This window comes from Populus alba, chromosome 5 (genome assembly GCF_005239225.2).
Source record: "Populus alba chromosome 5, ASM523922v2, whole genome shotgun sequence".
NCBI lineage: Eukaryota > Viridiplantae > Streptophyta > Magnoliopsida > Malpighiales > Salicaceae > Populus > Populus alba.
Window position 1 is genome coordinate 6,379,989 of NC_133288.1, and position 20,853 is coordinate 6,400,841.

The following is a 20,853-nucleotide window of genomic DNA, read 5'->3' on the forward strand; positions in this document are numbered from 1 at the left end:
CTATCACAATCTCAATTATTATCACGCCCCCTAATTCGACGATCCGCTGTTTGTTTTTAGGCCAAGGCACAAAAGCAATAGATAGCTAACAACTTGTCCACGGTTTGTTGTTCAGCCAAGACCCCAACAACTTCGTGGACAACCAAGCTGTCGGCGAGTTGTTAGCGGACAGCAAAGTTGTTGTTTGGGGCATGGCCCAAATAGACAGGTTGCTGTACTTTTTTTTTTTTGTTTTTATCTCCATCAAATATATTTGATGAGACTATAGGTACACTACGATGGGGCTCATTTTTACCATATTCAAATTTATTCACGGCTATTCATTGGTCACTCCTTCTGTGCTATAATTTTGCTAGCTAGTAATAGGAGGCGGATCTTGCAATATTGCACCTGGTTTGTATCAGATCATCTCCCAACAACGTTTTAAGTCTTCAAACGAGTCTATCTATACGGAATTATGCTTCCCTCACGTCACTCCCTGTGTGGGATTGGAACGCGCATAACATTTCAAAATAACCTCCCCACTTACACAAAATGATCAGTTCTACTGTGATAGAAAACCCTTCAGCTTTTTTATCCTCCAAATTATAAAGCGATCCTAATGGATACATGTGAAAGAATCACCATATCGTTTGTTCTCTTGTTCGTTGTTCTCTCTTCTCAGATCCCTTCAGTGGCTGGAGATGGAGATCATGTTTCCAGAGAGATGCAAGAAGAGCCACCATATCTTACTAGGATAGTAACAGATCAGATATCTTTGTTGAAGAGATCCTGTGGTCATTCTTGGGACAAAGTCAAAATCATCATCCATGATTTGCAGATACAGTTTTTTCCTCCAAATTTAGAGTAAGATAACAAAAAAAAACCATCTGGGTTCTTTGTTTTCCCCTTGAAACGACCATTACTTTTTAATTAGTAATTTGAGGTTTGGTTTTCTTAATGTTCTTTTGTTTTTCATATTTCTTGGCTCAGTTTTAGAAGCGCTGATCAAGAGAGTGAAAATGGTGGAGGTGAAAAGATGAAGAAGGTCGTGGAGAAATGTATTAGGACAAGCAAAAGGACAGCTGAAATATCAGCTGAATCGGCTGCAGAAGTGATGGTAGAAGCAATGCATAGAGCGGCAGAAAAGGTGAAGAATAGTCTATCCAATTCAGATGACCAGGAGAGCAGACATGACGAACTTTAAGCAAACCTAGCTAGTTAATCGCCTTTTTCACTAATTATTTGTCATTGTTTTTTTATTATTTTTTTCTTTTTGTTGTTTAAACAGATTTCGAGTGTTGCTCACGAAGCTCAGTAATATGATAAATATTATATATATTATTAACCAGCAGTTGATATATATATATATATATATATATAGACACACTACTACTCATATCATGGATGAGACTTGAAAAAATTACGAGGAGAAAGATTAAGGTGATTTTTATTGGCTGATAAAACTGGATTTGAAAAACTACACCCGTAAAAAAAACACTTTAATGTTTATGTGAGTATAATATTTGAATATAAGATGGGGAAAATAAATATTATTTTATAGACTTAAATGTTTTTTAAAATTGGTTTAGATTTTGTATTGAAATTTTGTTTTGTTAGATTTATGTTGAGCAAAGAGATGAGCTCTAGAGAGATTAAATTTTTTTATGCTTAATATAAATATCTTAAAAAATATCTAAGATATTTAATATAAATATTTAATAAATATTTAAATTATAAGATATTTAATGTAAATACCTAATATATTTATAAGAAATAACAGGGTTTCGGGGGCAGGGCTTCCGGCTGATTTGGTTTGGGAATAGCAAAACGTCTTGATAATTATTTTAATTATATATTAACAAACAAAAAGAATTGTTTATGCTCCCCGCTAGGTTTATAATTTCTTGATTTTAGAGGTAATGATCCCATTTTACTGTTAAAAGACAATTATAGCCCCAGATAACATTTTTAATGACTAATATATTATATAAAAAGTATCATCTTAATATTAATATTATAGTGACTAGGAAAATGTGTACGATTACAATAAAATTGTCTTTCCTTTTACCATTTTTTTAATATATATATATATAAGGGTACGGCGGTCCACTTAAAAAAAAAACATGGGCAGTTAAGTAAAAATAAATTAACATTCCTAATCACTATAAAATATCAGATAAAAAATTAACATCCCTAATCACTATAAAATATTAGATTCCTCTATTTTAGAAAAGAAGATCACATGCGGTAGTTTCAAGAGAATATGAATATTCACCGAAAAAACAAACACCAAATCTTTGATATTCAAGATGTCTTGAGAGAGAGAAATTGAGATTCGCTTGTACCAAATACCAAAGTAACTCTTTTTACTAATCTGATTTGAGGGAAAATCTAATGAGATATTCGAACAAATTTAGTATTACACCCTCATGACTACGATCCAATGCAGACACAGAGAGATTGAAAGCCAGTTTAAACCTTCAACAATGAATCCTTTCGAAGATACCAGTAGCAGAATTTCTAGGATACAACAGTTCAAGAGTATATTTTCCTTCTTCAAAAGCAAACACAGATTGAAAACACAACTTCCGAGGAGAATAATTGCCTTTACTTCAGGGTGACCAATCAATCAATATACATGTATGTTGTGACCACTGTAACTCTAAAACTTGCAGCGGTGGAGGCCATGAAAAAGAATCAATTCAACGGTTTACAAGCAGAACAGGAAGAATTCCATCTTATGGAAGAGTGCATCCTATGCCCGGCAAAGCCAGAGCCAAAGATCATCAAACGTTAATATCCATGCGCTTTGATCTTGCAGTGTTGCTTATTTCTTGGGAACCACTCAGAGGAAATCTTGGAATGCCATAACTCTCTGTGACAGAAACCGGCTGCTGTGGGTAAAGTGTTGGAGGTGGCGTAAGATTTCGTTGAGCTGGCAGGGGAGGGAGCATATTGTATTTGTAAGGGTCAGCTGCTAAGCTGCAATGGCAGAAGTCTGGTCATGTACCCAATTGAACACAAATCAAAGTAAGAAGAAGACGAGTAGATGATGCACTGCAATATAACAAATGATAAAAATAAGATCTGAACATAGCAACATCCAAACCAAACTTCTAAGTTGTATCACCGTTCACCAAGCCAAAAAAAAAAAAAAATTAATCAAATATCAGTAACAATTTCAATTTTTCTCTCATTCTCAAGTAGAACATATCAATGTAGGCCAGCAACCACTCACTCCCCCAATACCCCCCAAGAAAAGATCAAATAAGATTCTGGGAGGCAAAAATATCAACAAAGCAAAGTGCATAATAAACATGATCTTAGGATCTGTTCAAAAATGCATTTTCAATGCAAGCACAGCGCTGCTTTTCAGCATTGAGAAAAAGTAACCCCCCGGGTATCTTGGTGATGAGGAAATTCTATTTTTAACTCTTCTTTACTGTGAAATGCAGCTTTCATCTTAATCTATACAACAGTGAGCTTTTTGTTTAGTGGAACACAGATAGAATACATGAATATCTTGCACAGCAAACAAGTACAGAAATATCATCACTACCGGTTACCTTGTAGCCTTGTAAAATGGATCCTCATCCATTATATTTTCATCTAAACGCTGGACAGATCTCTGAACTGGAGAAGCAGACCATGGACTTGGTGCGGGTAGTTCGTCAGAAAAATATCTTCTCCTGATCAACTGAAAAGAAGTGATCCAAAAGTTGGAAAATGTCCAGCATGAAGAATAAATAAATAAATACACACGGAAACACTAAAAGCTGAAGATATAAGGGCTGCATACTTACCGTTCGAAAAAATCTTACCACAGCTTCTTTGTCATACCTTGCTTCTTTGGCAGCCTGCCCATGTTAACAAAGACACCATTATGCAGAGTTCATATCAGATATGAAGAGGATGGGATTAAGTTGACTGACCATGATTTTGGCTAGCATGCACAATATATTTGAGATAGTTCTTACTAAAAAAAAATTGTCTTTCACATTTATTCATACATCCTATGCTAGAAGTACCAACTGTAAACTAAGGATAAGTCATCTGATTAGACCAACTACCAAAATTTTAGCCAAGCTACTACATTGACTACTGATAATTTCAAGATAGAAAAAACAAGCTTAGAAAAACTCATCACCTGGATTAGAACTCTCTGTCACTCAAAAGTTCAATGCATAAATTCTTTTTCAAAGTACACTTTCAGACTAAGAAAAGAAAAGAACAAGAAAAAAAAGAGAGCGATAGAGATGGAAAGCACAAGATTCCAGCTACAGGGGATCTACAATAGAAAATATCATGCCTAAAATTCTACACCCTGAGAAATACACATAACCAGATACAAAGGCTTCACTCTATGGAGTATTGCTTTTATAAGTCTGAAATCTCCCTGCCACCAAATGCCAATCATTGAGAAAACTAACAGAACTGCATGGTTGTTGCACAAACAAGAAATGCTATACCAACTTGCCACTTATCTTAGACATGCAACATCAATAAATAATAAAATGTTTTCTCTAGATTTGTGATTACGTTTCTTGAGTTTGCTATCATACGATGACCATTTAGTTGTGGTCATTTGTGTGGAAGAGTGCAAGTGTGAGTGTGGAAGAAGAGGAAGAAAGCTCGTGAATACAATGATTTACAATAAGAGAAAGAAACTCATGAGAAATGTTCCCATGAAGACCAGTCTTGTGATAATGGGGACAAATGGATAGACAGGAGAGATCTCATAAAAGAGCAGGGTAAGTTCTTCTGCACAGAGAGAGAAAGACACAAAGAAGAATAGGAGCAAATACAAGAAGAAAAGGGAAAGAGAAAGCTGTTTTCTTCCAATATTATTATATTATTATATTTTACAATTTCCACATTTACTCTTTTGAAATATTAATTCACACACAGAAACATTGACTCCTATTGGCATTAGATAAATATTTACAACAGAAAGCTTAAGTTGAGATGCTTACTGCAATCAGTCCTCCACTTCCAGGAAAACTCTCAGTCAATGGAATTTCCTCACTGGAAGGAAGCAAACCCTGCTTCTCAACCCAATGACGTGCTGCATCAACAAGGTTGCCACTACTTCCTTTAGTACCCTCTTTCGCAGCAACATCAGCTTTGTTACTGACTACAATATAAGGGACAGGGAGACCACCAGGACCTCCAAAACTTAGAGGGGCTGAAAATGTTCCAGTTGCAGCAATCTCTGATGCCCATTTCTGCAAACTTGTTTTGGTCCTTCTCTGGGAGAGATCATGAACGAAAATAACCCCTGGAGAATTTAAAGCGAGAATCATATGCAAGAATCAAAGACAGCACATCTTGCAAGTTGCACAAGGTGAAGGGCCACAATGGTTATGACAGGAATAATCAGAAAAGAACCATCTGAATGTTGTTGGATAAGAGGTAGTGAAAATGAAAATGATGTTGTAGCTGTCTTAACAAGCTTTATGGAATATCATTTCCACATGTACTTAGCAGATTTGCCCCAAAAAACCCAATTTATCAGACAAGGAGTAGAAACAAATCTCTAAACCATTTTCTAAATCTACTGCACTGCACCTTCAAGTACATCATTAATGAAAAATAATCATTGAATTAGGAAGTAAACACAAACTTGCTTCCTACAAGACTGGCACAAAAATAGCAAATGCCTGATTCTAATCAAATGCCTTCTGCCAAATATATAAATGAATAAGGATGCTTACTAGAAGTTTCCAAGAAAGAGATGCTTCAATTATCAAAATCTTTTCACATTGGAAAATCTAATATGTAATCATATCTAAACAGACATGCATGCCTAAAAAGAGAGGAAAATGTTTTTAACTGGTGTATGCACAGCCATAAATACATGCCGGTTATTACTAAATATGTATTGTCGAAGTTTAGCAAATAAAGCTAGCCATGAAGAAAGTATGGAACTCACCGTTAATCTGAGAATAGAATAGAGACCGGGAATCTTTGTATCGCTCATGACCTGACACATCCCAGAGTTCAATGAAGAAATCTCTCTCAGAATCACCTTTGATGCTGCTTGATGAGCTGCCAGAATTACCATAAGTAATATGCTGTAAAGGAGTGAAGGTAAGAACTTAGTTAAGACTTTGAACTCTAATAATATACCACCAAGTTACTGTCAAGTAACAAAGTCATAATAAACCTTACTTTCACACCAACTGTGCATCCAATTGTTTGTGGAGGGCGAGCGATGGAAGAACCTTTGATAATAAGATGAACAAGTGAGGTTTTACCCACACCTACAAGGATAAAAAAAGAAAGAAAAGAATTTGAACTCAGCTACCAAAGCAGGGAATATAGACAGGAACATTGAGGAGAAAACAACTTTCAATTCAAACAAGCAACCCAGAAATCATGCAAGCAAATCCGAGGACCTCCAACATGTCACGATGCATGTGGAGTTGAGCACAAGAAGGCAAATTTATTTTGAGAATCAATATGCAGGCAACTGTTTTAACCTTTTATTATATATTATTACTAATGGCTAAGAACAACTATTACGCCCATCCCGCATGCCCCACATGCATGCATAAACCTAGAGGAGTCTGAACTGTTCTTGCCATCCACATGACATGCTCTACACGTCTACTCTTCCCCCTGCCACGCTAAGACACCAACACAATCATAAAGGGAATTGTTCGACTTTCCCTTATTTGAACAGAATCCAGAGCTTGTTCCTACATCACAAAGGCTAATTTTCTGTGCATAAAACTGCTACAGGAGTAGCTACATAAATTTATAAATATTGGTCAAGTTCCAGTTTTTTTTTTCCTTCTTCAAACCTCAATCCGAATTCTGCTCCTTGGGATTTCCAGTACGATTAAAATCATAACAAAATAGAATTCCTGAGAATTAAACTTTACTATAGAACAAGTTGATGATAGAAGCTGACATTTCACTTTACTATTAAGATAATACCAAAAGGAGTCGTCTTGATGTTCAGAGTTGAAGTTTAATCCCTGGAGATTTGAAGGCATAAACCAGTCTGGAAGTGCAAGTCTATAACAAAATCAATGTGTCCTTCAACCTCTTCAAATCTTACACCATGAATGACACATTGTTACTATCGAGTCATCATCAATGACATGTCATCACAAGGGCAATTAACCCAATGCCCATCGCGTACCTTTTCCTCGTCCAACATGGAGTATTTAGACCATCCATTAGTCATATTGGAAAGTGTACATATACACAACAAATTACCGATAATCTATATCATCTGATTCCAATAGATTTCAGCAGAAATTGCATATCTTAATACTTAAAGTCCACTAAATATATTCACTTCTACCATTTCAATGAACTCTCTAATACTATCTATGTGCCATCCAAACAAGGTTTTTATCATAAGCATAATCCACCAGGATCCCCTTACATAAAATTTCACAGGAAGAAAAAAAGCATTGCAAAACCAATAAACTGATCAAGAGAGAGTGCAAAATAAAGAAGAGAAATTTGCCTGAGTCACCAACGATCAGAACTCGAACCTGACCACAAGGTGGTCCACCATTTTGATCCTTGTTTTCTCTCTCACGGTCCCTCCAAAACATAGTAGTAATGTTTTTGTTTCTCCAAAACAGAAGTAAATCACTCCTTCAAAACCGAACCAGCAAAATCAGTCCCATAAAACACACTCAATCTCAACAAACAACAAATTCTCCAAATGGGTATCCCCAAAATCAAATCCATATTAGTAGTACATTTCAAGCAGCCTAGAAATGATCTAAGCTCATGTTGTTCTCGTATTAAAATTACCCAAAAGAGTGGGGGAAAAAAAGCTGTTATAAAAATGAATCCCTCTCAAGACCCAATGACAGCAACAGATCTGGCGAAAATTTTTTCAAAAAAAACAAAATCAAGAAGTGGGTTTCTCTTCAGATTCGATATGGAATAAAGAAAGAAGTGGATTTCTGAGTTTGAATTGAATCTAATTAAGCTTTTCGTGTGGCTGTGGAGAAAAGTATAAAAAACTGGGAAAGAGAGATCATCAGATCAGAAAATATAATAAATAAAGTTGTTCAAAAAAATAAACAATAAATAAAGGGAAAGGAACATATTTGTCCCCTCAACTGTCATTGATCCTCACCTGGGTCACCAGATGAAAAATACTTTTCAATTAGATCCCCATGTCGCCGATGGTGTAACCCAGTAACCCATCTGTTAAATTTATGACAAAAACGAAGACGTTTTTTTTCAAGACAGATAGGATTTTAAAAGAAAAACAGATGTCTCCCTTCATATGTGTGCTAGGATGAACCGCATATGTTCGGACCAATTTTAGGAATTTGTGAGTGAATCAGGTAATGTACAAATTTGAATAAGAATTTCTTTTGTTTTCGAACCAATTCTTCTTTAGTGATAGTTGAGGGATTGATATGTTAAATTCAAGCTAGTCGTAGCATTTGTCTACGCATACAAAGAAAAGAAAAAAAAGGACAAAATTATAGATAGTTACAATTCTTTCAACTAAGTATAACCATTTATTTATTTCAGGATATAAAAATAATTTATAAAAAATATTTTAACTAAAATAAATTAAGGTGATATTTTAAAAAAATACTGAGATAATAATATATTAAATCTACTTATATTTACTTGGAATCAACTCGTGTTTACTTTGATTCAATTCATGTTAACTTGTCAAATTTTCATTCATAAATCATGAAACTCTGATAACCATGTAGACAGCAAATAAAAAAAAATTATGAAACTCGGTATTTAATCAACCCAATATTAAAAGATAAAATTAAAAATAAAATTTAATTAGAAAAACGAGTCAAGTTAATCTCGGTTAAACCTATTAAACCTTCATAAGATCGCATAAAAAGAAAATTGAAATAAATTATGAAACTTAATTCTCAATTAATCCAGTATTAAAGGATGAGTTTGAAAAAATCAATTAAAAAAGAACACAAAAACTCACCCAAGTTAACTTGAGTTAACTAACCAAACTCGTGACACGAGTTATAAAGCTGAGATAACTTTATAGAAACAAACCAAAATAAATTATGAAGCATGATTCTCAATTAATCCAATATTAAAATATAAAATTTAAAAAAAAAATAAAAAAAGATAAAAAAAAACTTAAGACAATTGAGTTAATTAGTGACTCGAGTCATAAGATCGTCATAACCCCATAAAAAAATTAAAAAAATTACGATGCACAATCCCCAATCAAATTCGGTTTTAAAGGATTAAAAAAAATTATGATGCACAATCCCCAAATCAACCCAGATTAACTTGTCAAACCCAAATCATAAGATCATAATAATTCCATAAAAATAAAATAAAAAAAATTATAAAATTAAATTCTCAATCAACCTAACGTCGAAGAAATTTTTTTTTAAAAAAAATCAATAAAAAAAACCCGAGCTAACTTGGCTAATATGCAAATCTCATAACTTGGATAATGAGACAATAATAACAACATAGAAAGCAAATAAAAAACAATATAAAGTTAAATTCTCAATGAATCCAATGTTAAATAATATAGTTAAGAGAAAAACAATTAATTAAAGAGAAAAAATAACCTAAATCAACCTACCAAACCCGAATTATAAGACTGAAATAACTTTATATAAAATAAATCAAAACATATTATGAATTCCAATACACATTACACCTAATATTAAAAAATAAAAAAATCCTTGAGAACCAAATTGTAAAGGAAAAGGCATTCACCGCTAGTTACTGCAATGAAATAACAAGTTCTTTTAGTATAGGTTAATAGTTCATAATTCATGAAATCTTCATTGTTAAAACACAAAGAGATTATTTCGAAGTAGAAGCATCTACTTAAATAAACTTGGAAAACATGGTACTTACTCATTTTTTTTAATTTATCTTTTATTTTTTTTTAAATTTCATCATTCAATGTTTTATTAATTTTAGATTAAATTTTTTTTATAAAGTTATTTCAATCTTAAACAAATATCTTGATATTTAACTAATACTTAATTTTTAAAAATATTTATTTTTGTTATTGTATCATTAAATAAGAAAGAGTTTAAAAAACAAAATTTTAAACTTAATGTAGCATATAATCTGGGTCGGAAATTTTATGAGTTAAATTATAAAATTTGATTTGATTCAATATATTATTATTTTAATATTCAATAAAAAAAAATATCTTGATTTTTTTAAAAAATCAAATCATGTTCTAGTTAATTGAACTTAATCTTTGAAATATTTTAAAAAAGAATAGAATGCAAAGGATTTGTAGGATGGAAAGTTAGGATGGGGAGAGAGATCTAATTTTGATTTTATAATGAAAAAAACTGAATGAAGTTATTGATTTTATACGCCTTTAACTTTAAAATCATGCATCAATATTATTTATGCAAGCAAGCAGATCACGCGGTGCTGACGCTGGACCATCGGCCAGTTTGGGATTAAAGAAAGAAACAAAATAGATTTATGTTGAGAGTGGGATTTGAACCCACGCCCTTTCGGACCAGAACCTTAATCTGGCGCCTTAGACCAACTCGGCCATCTCAACTTGTCGTTTAAGGCTCACTTTTATATATATATTTCATAATCACAAGAGGATTATACGACAAATAGTTTTTCGACAATGATAGCCTTTTTCTTAGTGAACTTTCTCCTCTTACCAACGGACAGGGTTTCTAGTTCCAGAAAGTGAATCTATGAATAAGATTGGGTCATTCAGGGAGCTTATGTTTCCATGTACTCGGTTCTCAATTGTTTTTCATGTTTATTATACAAATGAGAAATATGTGAGCATAATTAAGGATTTTGATTGACTCTCCTCGGTCCATGTCAATTGCAGCTAGCTCCTTCATTGGCAATTTCAATCTTTAATTGTGTAAAAACATCTTAAGTTAACGCTTTTATGCGATCCTTTTTGTGTTGTAAAATAATAATTTGTTTTATATAAGCGTAAAATAACCAATTAATACTCTCATTTGATCTGTTAAATAGATATTTTTGCATTCACGATTTGAAGACAAGAACACACAGAAGAAAAAAGAAAACAAGCAAACACACACACACACATATAGGCCCAGAATTCAGCTAGCCCGAACTACCATCTATCAATGCGTTCAGTTTTGCTCTTGCTTGTATGTTTTTGGATGTTTTAGCCAAGCCCAAGAACTGGAAAGTCCGGTGTTTATTCCTGGTAACACTCACACAAATCACTATCACTAATTACCTTTTGATACATTAAGTAACATCTCAATCTCAGTTATCAAAAAAAGAGAAGGAGTTACATGGTAATTTCTCCAGCATAATACACAGCATGCATGGTGATCCTCAACATCTAAACGAGGATGTGAAGTGAAGTGAAGTAGAAGGCTAGGGATATTCTTATATAACTAGGAAGAGGAAGAAGAGTGAGGAGAAGAATCCTGGAAGGTCCAAACATTAGGGACCGCGAGAGGAATCTGGTTATTATAATACACCATGCAAGGGCTTTCATGGTTGTGCACTCCATCGTATGTAGTTATCACAAACGCCGAGTCTTCTCTGTCCCTCTCTACTCTCTTCTTTACATCGCATCCGCCACTCGAACATTTGTAGTAATTCCTGAACATTTACAATATTCAACTCAGTCAATAATATTTGCAGTTGTCACTTGTCAGAATTGATTTCAAGTAGCATTAGGCGAACGCTTAACATAAACTAGAACCAGTTATATGACTTGTACGTAATAATAAGTTCTTCCTTGAATATATATACATTAAGTTTTCAATGCTTCTCATGTATAAATCACAAGGTTAAATCCAATAGAATGAACTAAAAATCTTATAGAAATGATAGTTCAAAGATAAAATTAGCTTAATCTTAGATATACGATTATATTAGAGAAATTAATATATCAAATTGAATGTATCATCATCAACCTTAATTCATAAAATAAACGAGGAAGTTGATCTCCAAACTTAATTAACTTCTACGTGACGCAAAAGGTTAAAGCATTTAAATGAATCTAAAACATGAACTTTCTCGATTAAAAGAAAACAAAACTCTTTTTTTCCCCTTAAGGAAGTAATTAATATATACGAAGTCGGATAACATTCGCTCTTCAAGCAAGCACTAGTAGTATTGTTAAGTGAAAAGCATTGATTAACCCTAATTCTTGACTTCAACACTTAACATATATACACTTAAGTCTATATATATAAATTTAAAAATTGATCGAATAAAAAGACAAAAAATAATAATAATGTGTGTGTTGAGCACATATAAATAGAGTTGATCTGTTCTATAATGGTGAATTATATGATTCTCCAAGTTGCCCAGCAAGCTCCTGGACCCCATGCATACACACAGAGATACATTGACACATTTAGAGGCATCACATCCCTTCACCATTCTCAGTACAGTGGCTGCAAAAGATGTCTGATTAACTGGGTGGACATGTCTACACATATGGCTGTCGCCGAATAAACGGAAAAGTCAACACAACACACACTCGGCCGATATATAATGGAGTCACTGGAGTGGTCGACGTAGCATATGATAGCCATATATTGCATTTTTTACTGTCTTCTAGCTAGGTGGGTATAGATGACGTAATCGGTGGTAGTAAGTGCCTTTCAGCCTCCTTCAGTGCTGGAAGCAAATGTCTTTCAGCTAGCTAGCTTAGATATGAGTGCATTTATAAAACCATGGGCGGCTTTGTATTTTGGTTGATGTGATTAATATTGATGCCCTTGCTCTTCAACCACCTCCAGCCACCGTCGCTCTCTCTACTGTGAGTGTATGGGCATGCAGTGGCCTGAGAACCCAGCCCAGGTGCCAATTGCAAAGGCTACAACTAGTATTGTTTTATAAAAGGCTATCCGTATAAAACTTTTAAAAAAGGGTTCTGTATAAGCTAATTAGAGAGAATTTATGCCTGATATATCTAAAACCATCAATCAGAACTTAAAAGAAATGGGTCCTTGAGCAATAAATATTTCTCATCGAACATAATAGCTCTGCATAACAATTGTTGGATAGTCCAGAGATATTAAGTAAATAAATGCCTTATCAAAGCCATATATATATATATAGACCTATGTATATGAGATCCAAGGGTGTGTAAATATGGATAATGCATGTATCGATCAGCACAATCATTCTGCCATTTAATCAAATTCATTGCCAGATGATTACTGTCTGCAGGTCCATTTATATCCACAGGCAATATATAGATTAATTAACTTCTAAAATAAATCGATGAATAATCGTGCTTTAACAGACTTACCTTGGGTTTGGGCTGTTCTTGACCGACTTCTTTCCATACTTCCTCCATTTAAATCCATCATCCATCACCTCCAGCTCTGATTTTGTTCTAAACGCAACTCTGTGCCCCCCTTCTATCTTATTTTTCTTCACTCCATTCTTGCATTTTCTATAAAAATATACAAAAGATTAATGGGCAGACAAGATTATCATTTTGATCTTCAAGAAACAGAAAAAAGTTAATACTGAATACTTTTTTTTTTTTAAGGAAAATAACAAATTAAAGAATTAGTAGCAGTAGAATAATCTAAATTGTGGGCATCATGATCACTTGCATGCTATTATTTCTTGATGTTGCACCACTATATCCGCTTGATGAACCACTTGGAACTTGCTCCGATGATGCCATACTTTGTGAGGATGAATTATCTTCACCTAATCCACCATCAAGCATGAGGTAATCTGACACCTGAAACTCAGTCGCCGGCGGGTCGAAACCTTCATTTAAATAAGAGAAATCATGGTTAGGGTTAATCTCAGGGAAGTTCATTGCGTACAGGAGGGGGGGTTGACAAGTAGTACTGAGAGGGAGGGACAAAAATAAATTATGCCTGGGGCATGCTTCCAATATATTTATAATAAAGTAAAAAATCTAATCCAAAAGCATGGTCATCTTTCATTCTTTTGAGCTGCTGTCCTTCGTAGGCACCTTCCTGGCGAGATACAATGAAGGTGCCTGACTGGTGCTACGTGTCAACATCTGGTTAGACACGTTGAAGTCAGCATGATGACGTCATTGTAATGTCTTGGGATTTGGGACCTCTTGGCAGTGTCCTATGTGGGTTGTAATAATTTGTGTCGTTGCTTTTGAGAAGGCAATGGAGGGTAATTGGTCGGGAGGACGGTCTTGTGTGTTGCCACTCACAGCGGAGTTACTCGTGTTGCCATATTATTTAGTCTTCGTTTGGCACGCATCTCAGGGATTTCATCTGTCAATTACAGGGACCCTCTCCTACATTGCGAGGAATATTGCACAAATGAGTATTTATTTATTTATTGTTACACTCGTATAATTGGTCAAAAAGAGTAATAGCAGCTACACCTACGGGTTGATACGAGAAACTATATTTTAAAACTTCATCTAAATCGAGTTTTAGTTTAAATTAAAAAAAATATTAATCTAATTAAATTAAATTTAAGTTGATTTAACTAGATCAACTTAAAAAAAAATGAAAAATAATATAAAAATATTCATATTGAGTATTATTATAACTATGTAAAAAGTTGTTCTTATAGCTAAGAGGGTGTGTTCTCAACTTTTTGGTTCAAACCTCGAGGCACGTTAATTATGCTAAATAAACTTCACATGAATTTTTAACTTTTTGACTGGATTAGAAGATGAATTTAATTTCACAACATAAAAAATAACTCGAAATACTTCACACTGTAAAATTAAAAGAAAAAACCTGTGACTAGCTAGCCACATGCACTTCATAATGTTTGAATTTTTTTTTTTAATTTTGTTACTAATCTTTAGTGCACTACTAGAAATTTAGCGAATACAAACAAAGATATCAATGAATTATTTTTGTCGATATATTGCAATAATTTTTATAGATAAAAATTTTCTATTGCTAACTTTATTGGTAAATACTAACGGAAATATGTCATCGATATATATCGAGAGAATCGTAATCAAAATAGAAAGAGTAAAAAAAGTCAAACAATAAAATGGTGTGTAAGTTTTTACAGGCACAATTACCGACATAATTACACCGACTATACAATTCATCCGTGAATATATTGATCCATCAATATATATCGATGACGTTACATTCAATATTATAATGTGATTAATAAAGACAAATCATGCAGTGACGTGATATTAATACCGATAGATTTGCCGATGGAGTCACCATCAAAATAATTCTGCTGGTAAATACATCGATCATATTTAATATATAACCTAGTGCTCAACTCTCCTCTTCCTATCCCCCATTTCTACCTTTTTCTAGTAAACTTTTTCTCTGTAACAAAACAGTTAACCCCCTTCAATCTCAAAACAACTTAACCTCCTACAACTTTACCAGCCATCACAACACTCGGTTTGTCAGCATCCGTGTTTTGATTGAAATTTTATTGAGGATTCTCCACCTTAAATAAGCAAATCTACCTTCTTCTTTTTTCTTTTTCTTTTTAATTTGAACACAATTTTAAAATGCTACTTTTTTATATATATTTTTGTAGTATATGTATTTTGTTTGAGTGTTTACTTGTTTTATTATTTTTCTCAAACAAACTTGTTGTATGGATTTATGGTTTGTACATGTTATGGTTTGTTTTAGATTTTATACAATTATATTTGTTTGTAAATTATTGAAACTTATATTGAATTACTGACTTGGATGTTTTGTGATGAAATAAATAATAACTTATTTAACGAGTTGTTTTATATTTTTTTAATTTCATTTTCAAGTTATAATTTTCGTAATTGTGTACAAATTTACATATATTTAGATCATTGATAATGAATTAAGAGAAGTATTAAAATAGGTTGAATAATCGTGAGCTAAACCAATATTTTTGTAAATTTATTTAGTTAACATAGTTAATTAATATATATTATCATCATTATTTTGTATAGGTTCATCCATGGATGCATCAAGATTTACCCTAAGGATTGCGGAGGATGGATTATTATAATGGGGTCATGGTTTTATTAATTACGCAATATCTAATCCAAAAAAATATCAATAGAGGTAGTATTAGATTTCCATGCAAGAGGTGCACAAATTAAAGTTTCTCAATTCAGATGTTATAACGATGCATTTTCAATAAAAAGTTTTCATGGAGCATTACCTGTGTTGATATGCACATGAAGAACCATATGTTTCTCATAAGAGCATGGTAGAAATGATAGTTGGGTCAACTTTTAGTGTTAGTAACATGCATGGAGTTGTAAATAACAATAGTAATCCTTATAAGACTATGGTTATGAAAACAATTGGAATTTATCAGGGCCATGCTAGTTAATGTCCCATCATAAATATAGAACCTAATGCAGATATAACTAGATTTTTTGATCTTTTGAAAGATTCTGACAAACTATTATGAGATGGTTGCACAAATCACAATAAATTATCGGCTATTGCACAAGTGTTCATCATCAAGTCGGATCATGAGTTGAGTGAGGCTAGTTATGACATAATTATTGAATGGATAACAAGCATTTTACCTTGAGGAAATAGGCTGAAAGAAAATTTTTATGCTGATAAATTGTTATTAGTGAATTATTTATCTCTTATAATATCACAAATGATAAGTTATTGAATACCTCATAGGCAACATTGTTAATATTTACTGTCTCAAAACTCACAGCTGGCTGAATCTCAAATCTTTCGATTACAAGATTAACAGTTTTCCACGTGGTTGAGAACACATGTAAGTATTGTTTAATTATCATTATCTATAGGGATATTTAATTTTATTACATATTTCTCGTTAACTATTCATTGTTATACTTTATGTACCAAGTTTATAAATTAGGGGGGAATGCAGTATTACATCATCTTTACTAAGTCCGGGTCCTAAAATAAAGGTGAAGTGCTACAATTAGTATTTCATCAATGGACACATGTTTCATACTGAAAAATATGAGCAAGGTAGAAAGACATAAAACAATAAGGTTTGTGTTAAGAGATCGACTTTTAATGAGTTTAAAGTTGACTATTATGAGAAATTAAAAGAGATAATTGAATTACAATATCATAATGAGTTGAATAACGTATTTTTATTCAAATGCTATTGGTATGACACCACTGAAAAAGAAATCAAAGTAGACCCCCATCATGGTTTAGCCAAAATTAATTCAAAAGCTAAACTCTACAATGTTGACAATGTTTTTGTTTTCGCTAAACAATGCCAACAAGTTTATTACAAATACACTCATTTTTTTAGAAAAGATCGTCAAGAGTTGATTGGTTATCTATACTGAAAACCAAACCCATGAGTCGTGTTGAGGTTATTTAAGATGAGAACGATGAACCAAACATAGAAGATGATATCTTTTAAGTTAATGAGTTAGTTGATCCATATCGAGTTGTTCTATCGATTGACTTAGAAGAAAATTCAAATTTTCACGTTACTAAGAATATTTTTATTGATGTTGACGGTGTTGAATGTTGTTTTGAGTTACAGCAGACAAATAAAAGTTGATAAAGATGATGATAATAATGAAATCAATGTAGAAGATTACAATGGAGTTGATGACGAGTCAATTGAAGAAGAAGAAGAAGACAATCCTGACTAATTTACAAAACACGAAAGTATAATGCCATAAACTATGATGTAATATTTATCTTTAAAAAAAAAAAATGTAATTTAAACATTATTTTTTTATGAAAACAATAATCTAGCCCCATGGCATAGCACAGGTGCACGTCTAACAGATTCTAATCCAGGAAAGCTAAAGGAGTGTTTGAGATTGAGGTGTGGTGAGGTGTGATTGTGTTTTTTTGGTGAGACCCGCACCAAAAAAAAAAGCAACAAAAAACATGTATTTTTAGCTTTTAGTGAGATATGCTTTAGGGGGTATTTAAGAGTGTGCTAACGGTTGCTTTTCAAAGTGTTTTCGATCATAAATACATCAAAATAATACTGTTTTTTTTTAAAAAATTATTTTTAATATCATCGTATCAAAATAATTTAAAAACAAAAAAAAATATATTTTTTTTTAAAATGAATTTTAACCTAACTCTGTTCAAAACATAATCCCAGAAAAAAGCTTAATATAATTGTACCCAAAAAAAAAAAAACCTCCATCCCACCTTACCTCACCACAACTTATTCCCTTACACATTAATCATAGACAAGTCAAAAGGGGAGATTCCTCTCTAGTCGTTAATGGGTTCCTATATTTATGACAAGAGATGCAGCAACAAAGAAATCCCATCAACCTAGACTTAAAATTAATTATCCACCACTTTTTGTTTGGAATTGGAGTGCTGATGTGAGAAACTGCAAGGAAATGTATGTCTCCTATCAAAACTATCCCCTGTTTTCTTTTGAAAAATAAATAAATTATTTGATCGTGACTAAATTAATTTCAACCATTGATAATTTGTCTTCTATATCAGAGTTGGAAACCAAGAAGAAGTTGCATATGACAGCAATGGCCACCTAAGAATTTTTCTCCTCATTTGACCTTTCATTTACTAGTGAATGTATGGTCTTTCATTTGGTAAACGCCTTGGTAGGGCTATTTCCCCTTTATAATTATATTAATAATTCGTGAGTGAAATGCATCAGTATTTGAAAGGATAATAATAATAATTTTTTAAAGTGTTTTTATTTAAAAAATATATCAATATAATATTTTTAACATCAAAATAATTAAAAAATTAAAAAAAAATCATGAAATACTAGAACATGAGATAGCAAAAGCTCTGAAATATTAACCCTGAGGGGTGCAACTCAACTAGTCAGACTCTGAATTTGCTTCCTATAGGTTACCAGTTCGAGTTCTATAAATCTTAAAGCCATTGGAGGCTTATATGGTTATTAACTTCAGAATCTGTGAGATTAGTCGAGATACATGCAAGTTGTCCGAACATCCACGTTAATAATAATAATAATAATAATAAAAAGCTCTGAAATATTAAAGAGAAAGATTGATACAGACTAGATGGAATTGACTTGCTTGACACTTCATTAAAATTAAAGGAGAAGGAAGACAGAAGGAAGGTCATTAGGGATGTTGAAATGAAAAAGAGTGCACTACATTTATATGTGTGAGGTTGCAATCAAAGACGGTCCTCCTATAGATGTTGGAATTTAATCACGCCTCCTCCCGAGGAAGCACTTTCCTAGAATTTCAATATTTTCATCAGTGCATGGATAGGTTCCTGGAAACCCAATGATGCGTGGTTGCATGATCGGTATAATTTCCTCTCAGAGTTTGTGATCCAGCTGGTATGAAAAACAAATCACTCGTTAGAACAAAATAAAAGAATGGTTTTACAAATCAAAAGCATGCGTGGTTGCATATTGTACCACGTTAAAAACAAGAACACTTGTAATTAAACATTGTTTTACATGGATGAACTATAAATACCGACAGAATCTTTAATAGACTAAGCCTTTATAGAGTTTCAGGGAGTTGAAAAAAAAAAAAACATGGCTTTGCCACCGATATTTTAAACAAAATCACTGACGGACTAAGTACCTTGAAGAGTTTCAAAGAATTAAAAAAAATTTTATGACTTTTCCACCTACATTTCAAGGAATTTAGTTGTTGCAATTAGTGTTGATTTTATGCAATTGAACATAAAAATAACAAGAATTAAATTAAATTTTGATCAATTATAATTTGCGTTGAATTTTAGGAATAACTACAAAAATTAGAGTAATTTGAGGTTTGGTAGATGTCATGGTTCCTAATCATGACATCTACCAAATGTTACTTTTGAGAACCATGAAAAATATGAAACTATATTATTTCTTCAATGCTTTTTGCACCTATATTATTTGGCCAAATAGTTTTTTAATGTGAATTAATAAGCAAGAAAGAAAATAAAAAGAGAGGAAAAGGGCCGCCAACACTAAATCAGAGGTCTATTGATCACGTGTATAGCCTAGGTATAGAGTTGCCACCAAGATAATTCTAACATTACCCTAAAAGTCATTGATGGGCTATAATATAACCTTTCACGTGCTGCTCAAATGACGTGAAAATTCCCTACATGCTAGAATGTGCATTATATATGCCAATAACTTTTTTTATTTAAATAATATTTTAAAAAAATATTAAATTGTACTTCATCCAACTTGATTATAACAAAATATCTAGGATGAAAATATAAAAAAGCCCATGAACACCCATTAAGATTTTAATTTTTAAAATAATTTAATCATTTTACTATATTTTATATTTTAAAAAATAAAAAAGTCAAACAGCGCCCTAGATATCAATTTAATAATTTTTTTTTCTTTTAATAGTATGTTAATCATATTATTGTGAAAAAATAAAATACATTTCGATCAATAGCCAGACCATTTGTTTTGATTAATAATTATGACAAAACTGTTTTAATCTACCGTGCAAATAAATCTAAAACTATCGTATTTAGTAGTATAGTGTTTTCCCTGGGCTTTTAGTTTCTTCTAATTTAATAAGACTACACGAATAAAATTCAAGATCAGGGTCACCAAGAGACGTGTGACGAGACCATATTCTGAGAGCAATTAGCTGGCTTCGACAAAAAAATTCTTGCAAGATACATGCATGTAGACAACTTGGGTCATTTCGTTATTTCCAATTGCTTTTCTTGCATGATTCAAACATTTGTTACACATGCTAATAAAATAATGTTCCTACTATTAGAAATGAGACTTGGATTTCTCAATAGGGATATTCCCAATAATTGAGATTTAAGATTTTTTTTTTTGATTTACGTGGGTGTCTGGGCCAGCTTGAGCGCACCACAACTAATCCCACGGCCCACTGAACATCCTGCAAACCCAGTGAGCATGTAAGGCACCGCGGGGGTGATAGGCGTGCATAGTGAGGTTTGAACCCTGGTGCAGAGAAGGGAACAAGCCCCTTCAATCGCTAAGCCAAGACCTCAAGTGCAGATTTAAGATTTTTAGTTATATATG

The 20,853-nt window shown here is 32.7% G+C and overlaps 2 protein-coding genes, 1 long non-coding RNA gene and 1 other non-coding gene across 5 annotated transcripts; 1 reads left to right on the forward strand and 3 right to left on the reverse strand.

Moving 5' to 3' along the window:
- Window positions 1-299: 299 nt before the first annotated feature.
- LOC118039186 (uncharacterized) lies at window positions 300-1,318 on the forward strand. The gene is made up of 2 exons (XR_012169987.1): window positions 300-846; window positions 973-1,318. It is a non-coding gene; the product is annotated as an uncharacterized lncRNA (long non-coding RNA).
- Window positions 1,319-2,382: 1,064 nt separating this feature from the next.
- On the reverse strand, window positions 2,383-8,024 carry LOC118039173 (small GTPase LIP1). 2 transcript variants are annotated; one of them, XM_035045798.2, is made up of 8 exons: window positions 7,762-8,024; window positions 7,466-7,599; window positions 6,154-6,245; window positions 5,915-6,056; window positions 4,956-5,260; window positions 3,786-3,839; window positions 3,549-3,679; window positions 2,383-2,964 (listed from the first exon to the last, which is right to left on the reverse strand). In XM_035045798.2, exons 2-8 carry the CDS (start codon window positions 7,554-7,556, stop codon window positions 2,769-2,771), a joined length of 1,011 nt encoding a protein of 336 aa, XP_034901689.1. In that variant the 5' UTR covers window positions 7,557-7,599; window positions 7,762-8,024; the 3' UTR covers window positions 2,383-2,768. The 2 variants fall into 2 exon arrangements, with proteins under 2 accessions (XP_034901689.1, XP_034901684.1); XM_035045793.2 differs by having other exon boundaries at window positions 7,466-8,024.
- A 2,399-nt stretch (window positions 8,025-10,423) lies between these two features.
- Window positions 10,424-10,504, reverse strand: TRNAL-AAG (transfer RNA leucine (anticodon AAG)). The gene has a single exon. It is a non-coding gene; the product is annotated as a tRNA-Leu (tRNA).
- A 618-nt stretch (window positions 10,505-11,122) lies between these two features.
- LOC118039167 (probable WRKY transcription factor 51) lies at window positions 11,123-13,805 on the reverse strand. Its single transcript, XM_035045782.2, has 3 exons — window positions 13,533-13,805; window positions 13,220-13,366; window positions 11,123-11,553 (listed from the first exon to the last, which is right to left on the reverse strand). The coding sequence occupies exons 1-3, from the start codon at window positions 13,745-13,747 to the stop codon at window positions 11,343-11,345; spliced, it is 573 nt and encodes a 190-aa protein (XP_034901673.1). The 5' UTR covers window positions 13,748-13,805; the 3' UTR covers window positions 11,123-11,342.
- Between the last annotated feature and the right edge of the window lie 7,048 nt (window positions 13,806-20,853).

What these genes read in the sequence shown, in the direction of transcription:
- LOC118039173 (XM_035045798.2), bottom strand. Translation starts at nt 7,556, where the DNA reads ATGTTTTGGAGGGACCGTGAGAGAGAAAACAAGGATCAAAATGGTGGA. An exon ending in GAAGTGGAGGACTGATTGCA is followed by an intron (nt 3,840 to 4,955) that starts GTAAGCATCTCA and finishes TAACATGGGCAG; the next exon opens with GCTGCCAAAGAAGCAAGGTA. An exon ending in TGGTAAGATTTTTTCGAACG is followed by an intron (nt 3,680 to 3,785) that starts GTAAGTATGCAG and finishes ACTTCTTTTCAG; the next exon opens with TTGATCAGGAGAAGATATTT.
- LOC118039167 (XM_035045782.2), bottom strand. Translation starts at nt 13,747, where the DNA reads ATGAACTTCCCTGAGATTAACCCTAACCATGATTTCTCTTATTTAAAT. An exon ending in ACATCAAGAAATAATAGCAT is followed by an intron (nt 13,367 to 13,532) that starts GCAAGTGATCAT and finishes ATATTTTTATAG; the next exon opens with AAAATGCAAGAATGGAGTGA. An exon ending in AAGAACAGCCCAAACCCAAG is followed by an intron (nt 11,554 to 13,219) that starts GTAAGTCTGTTA and finishes GTAAATGTTCAG; the next exon opens with GAATTACTACAAATGTTCGA.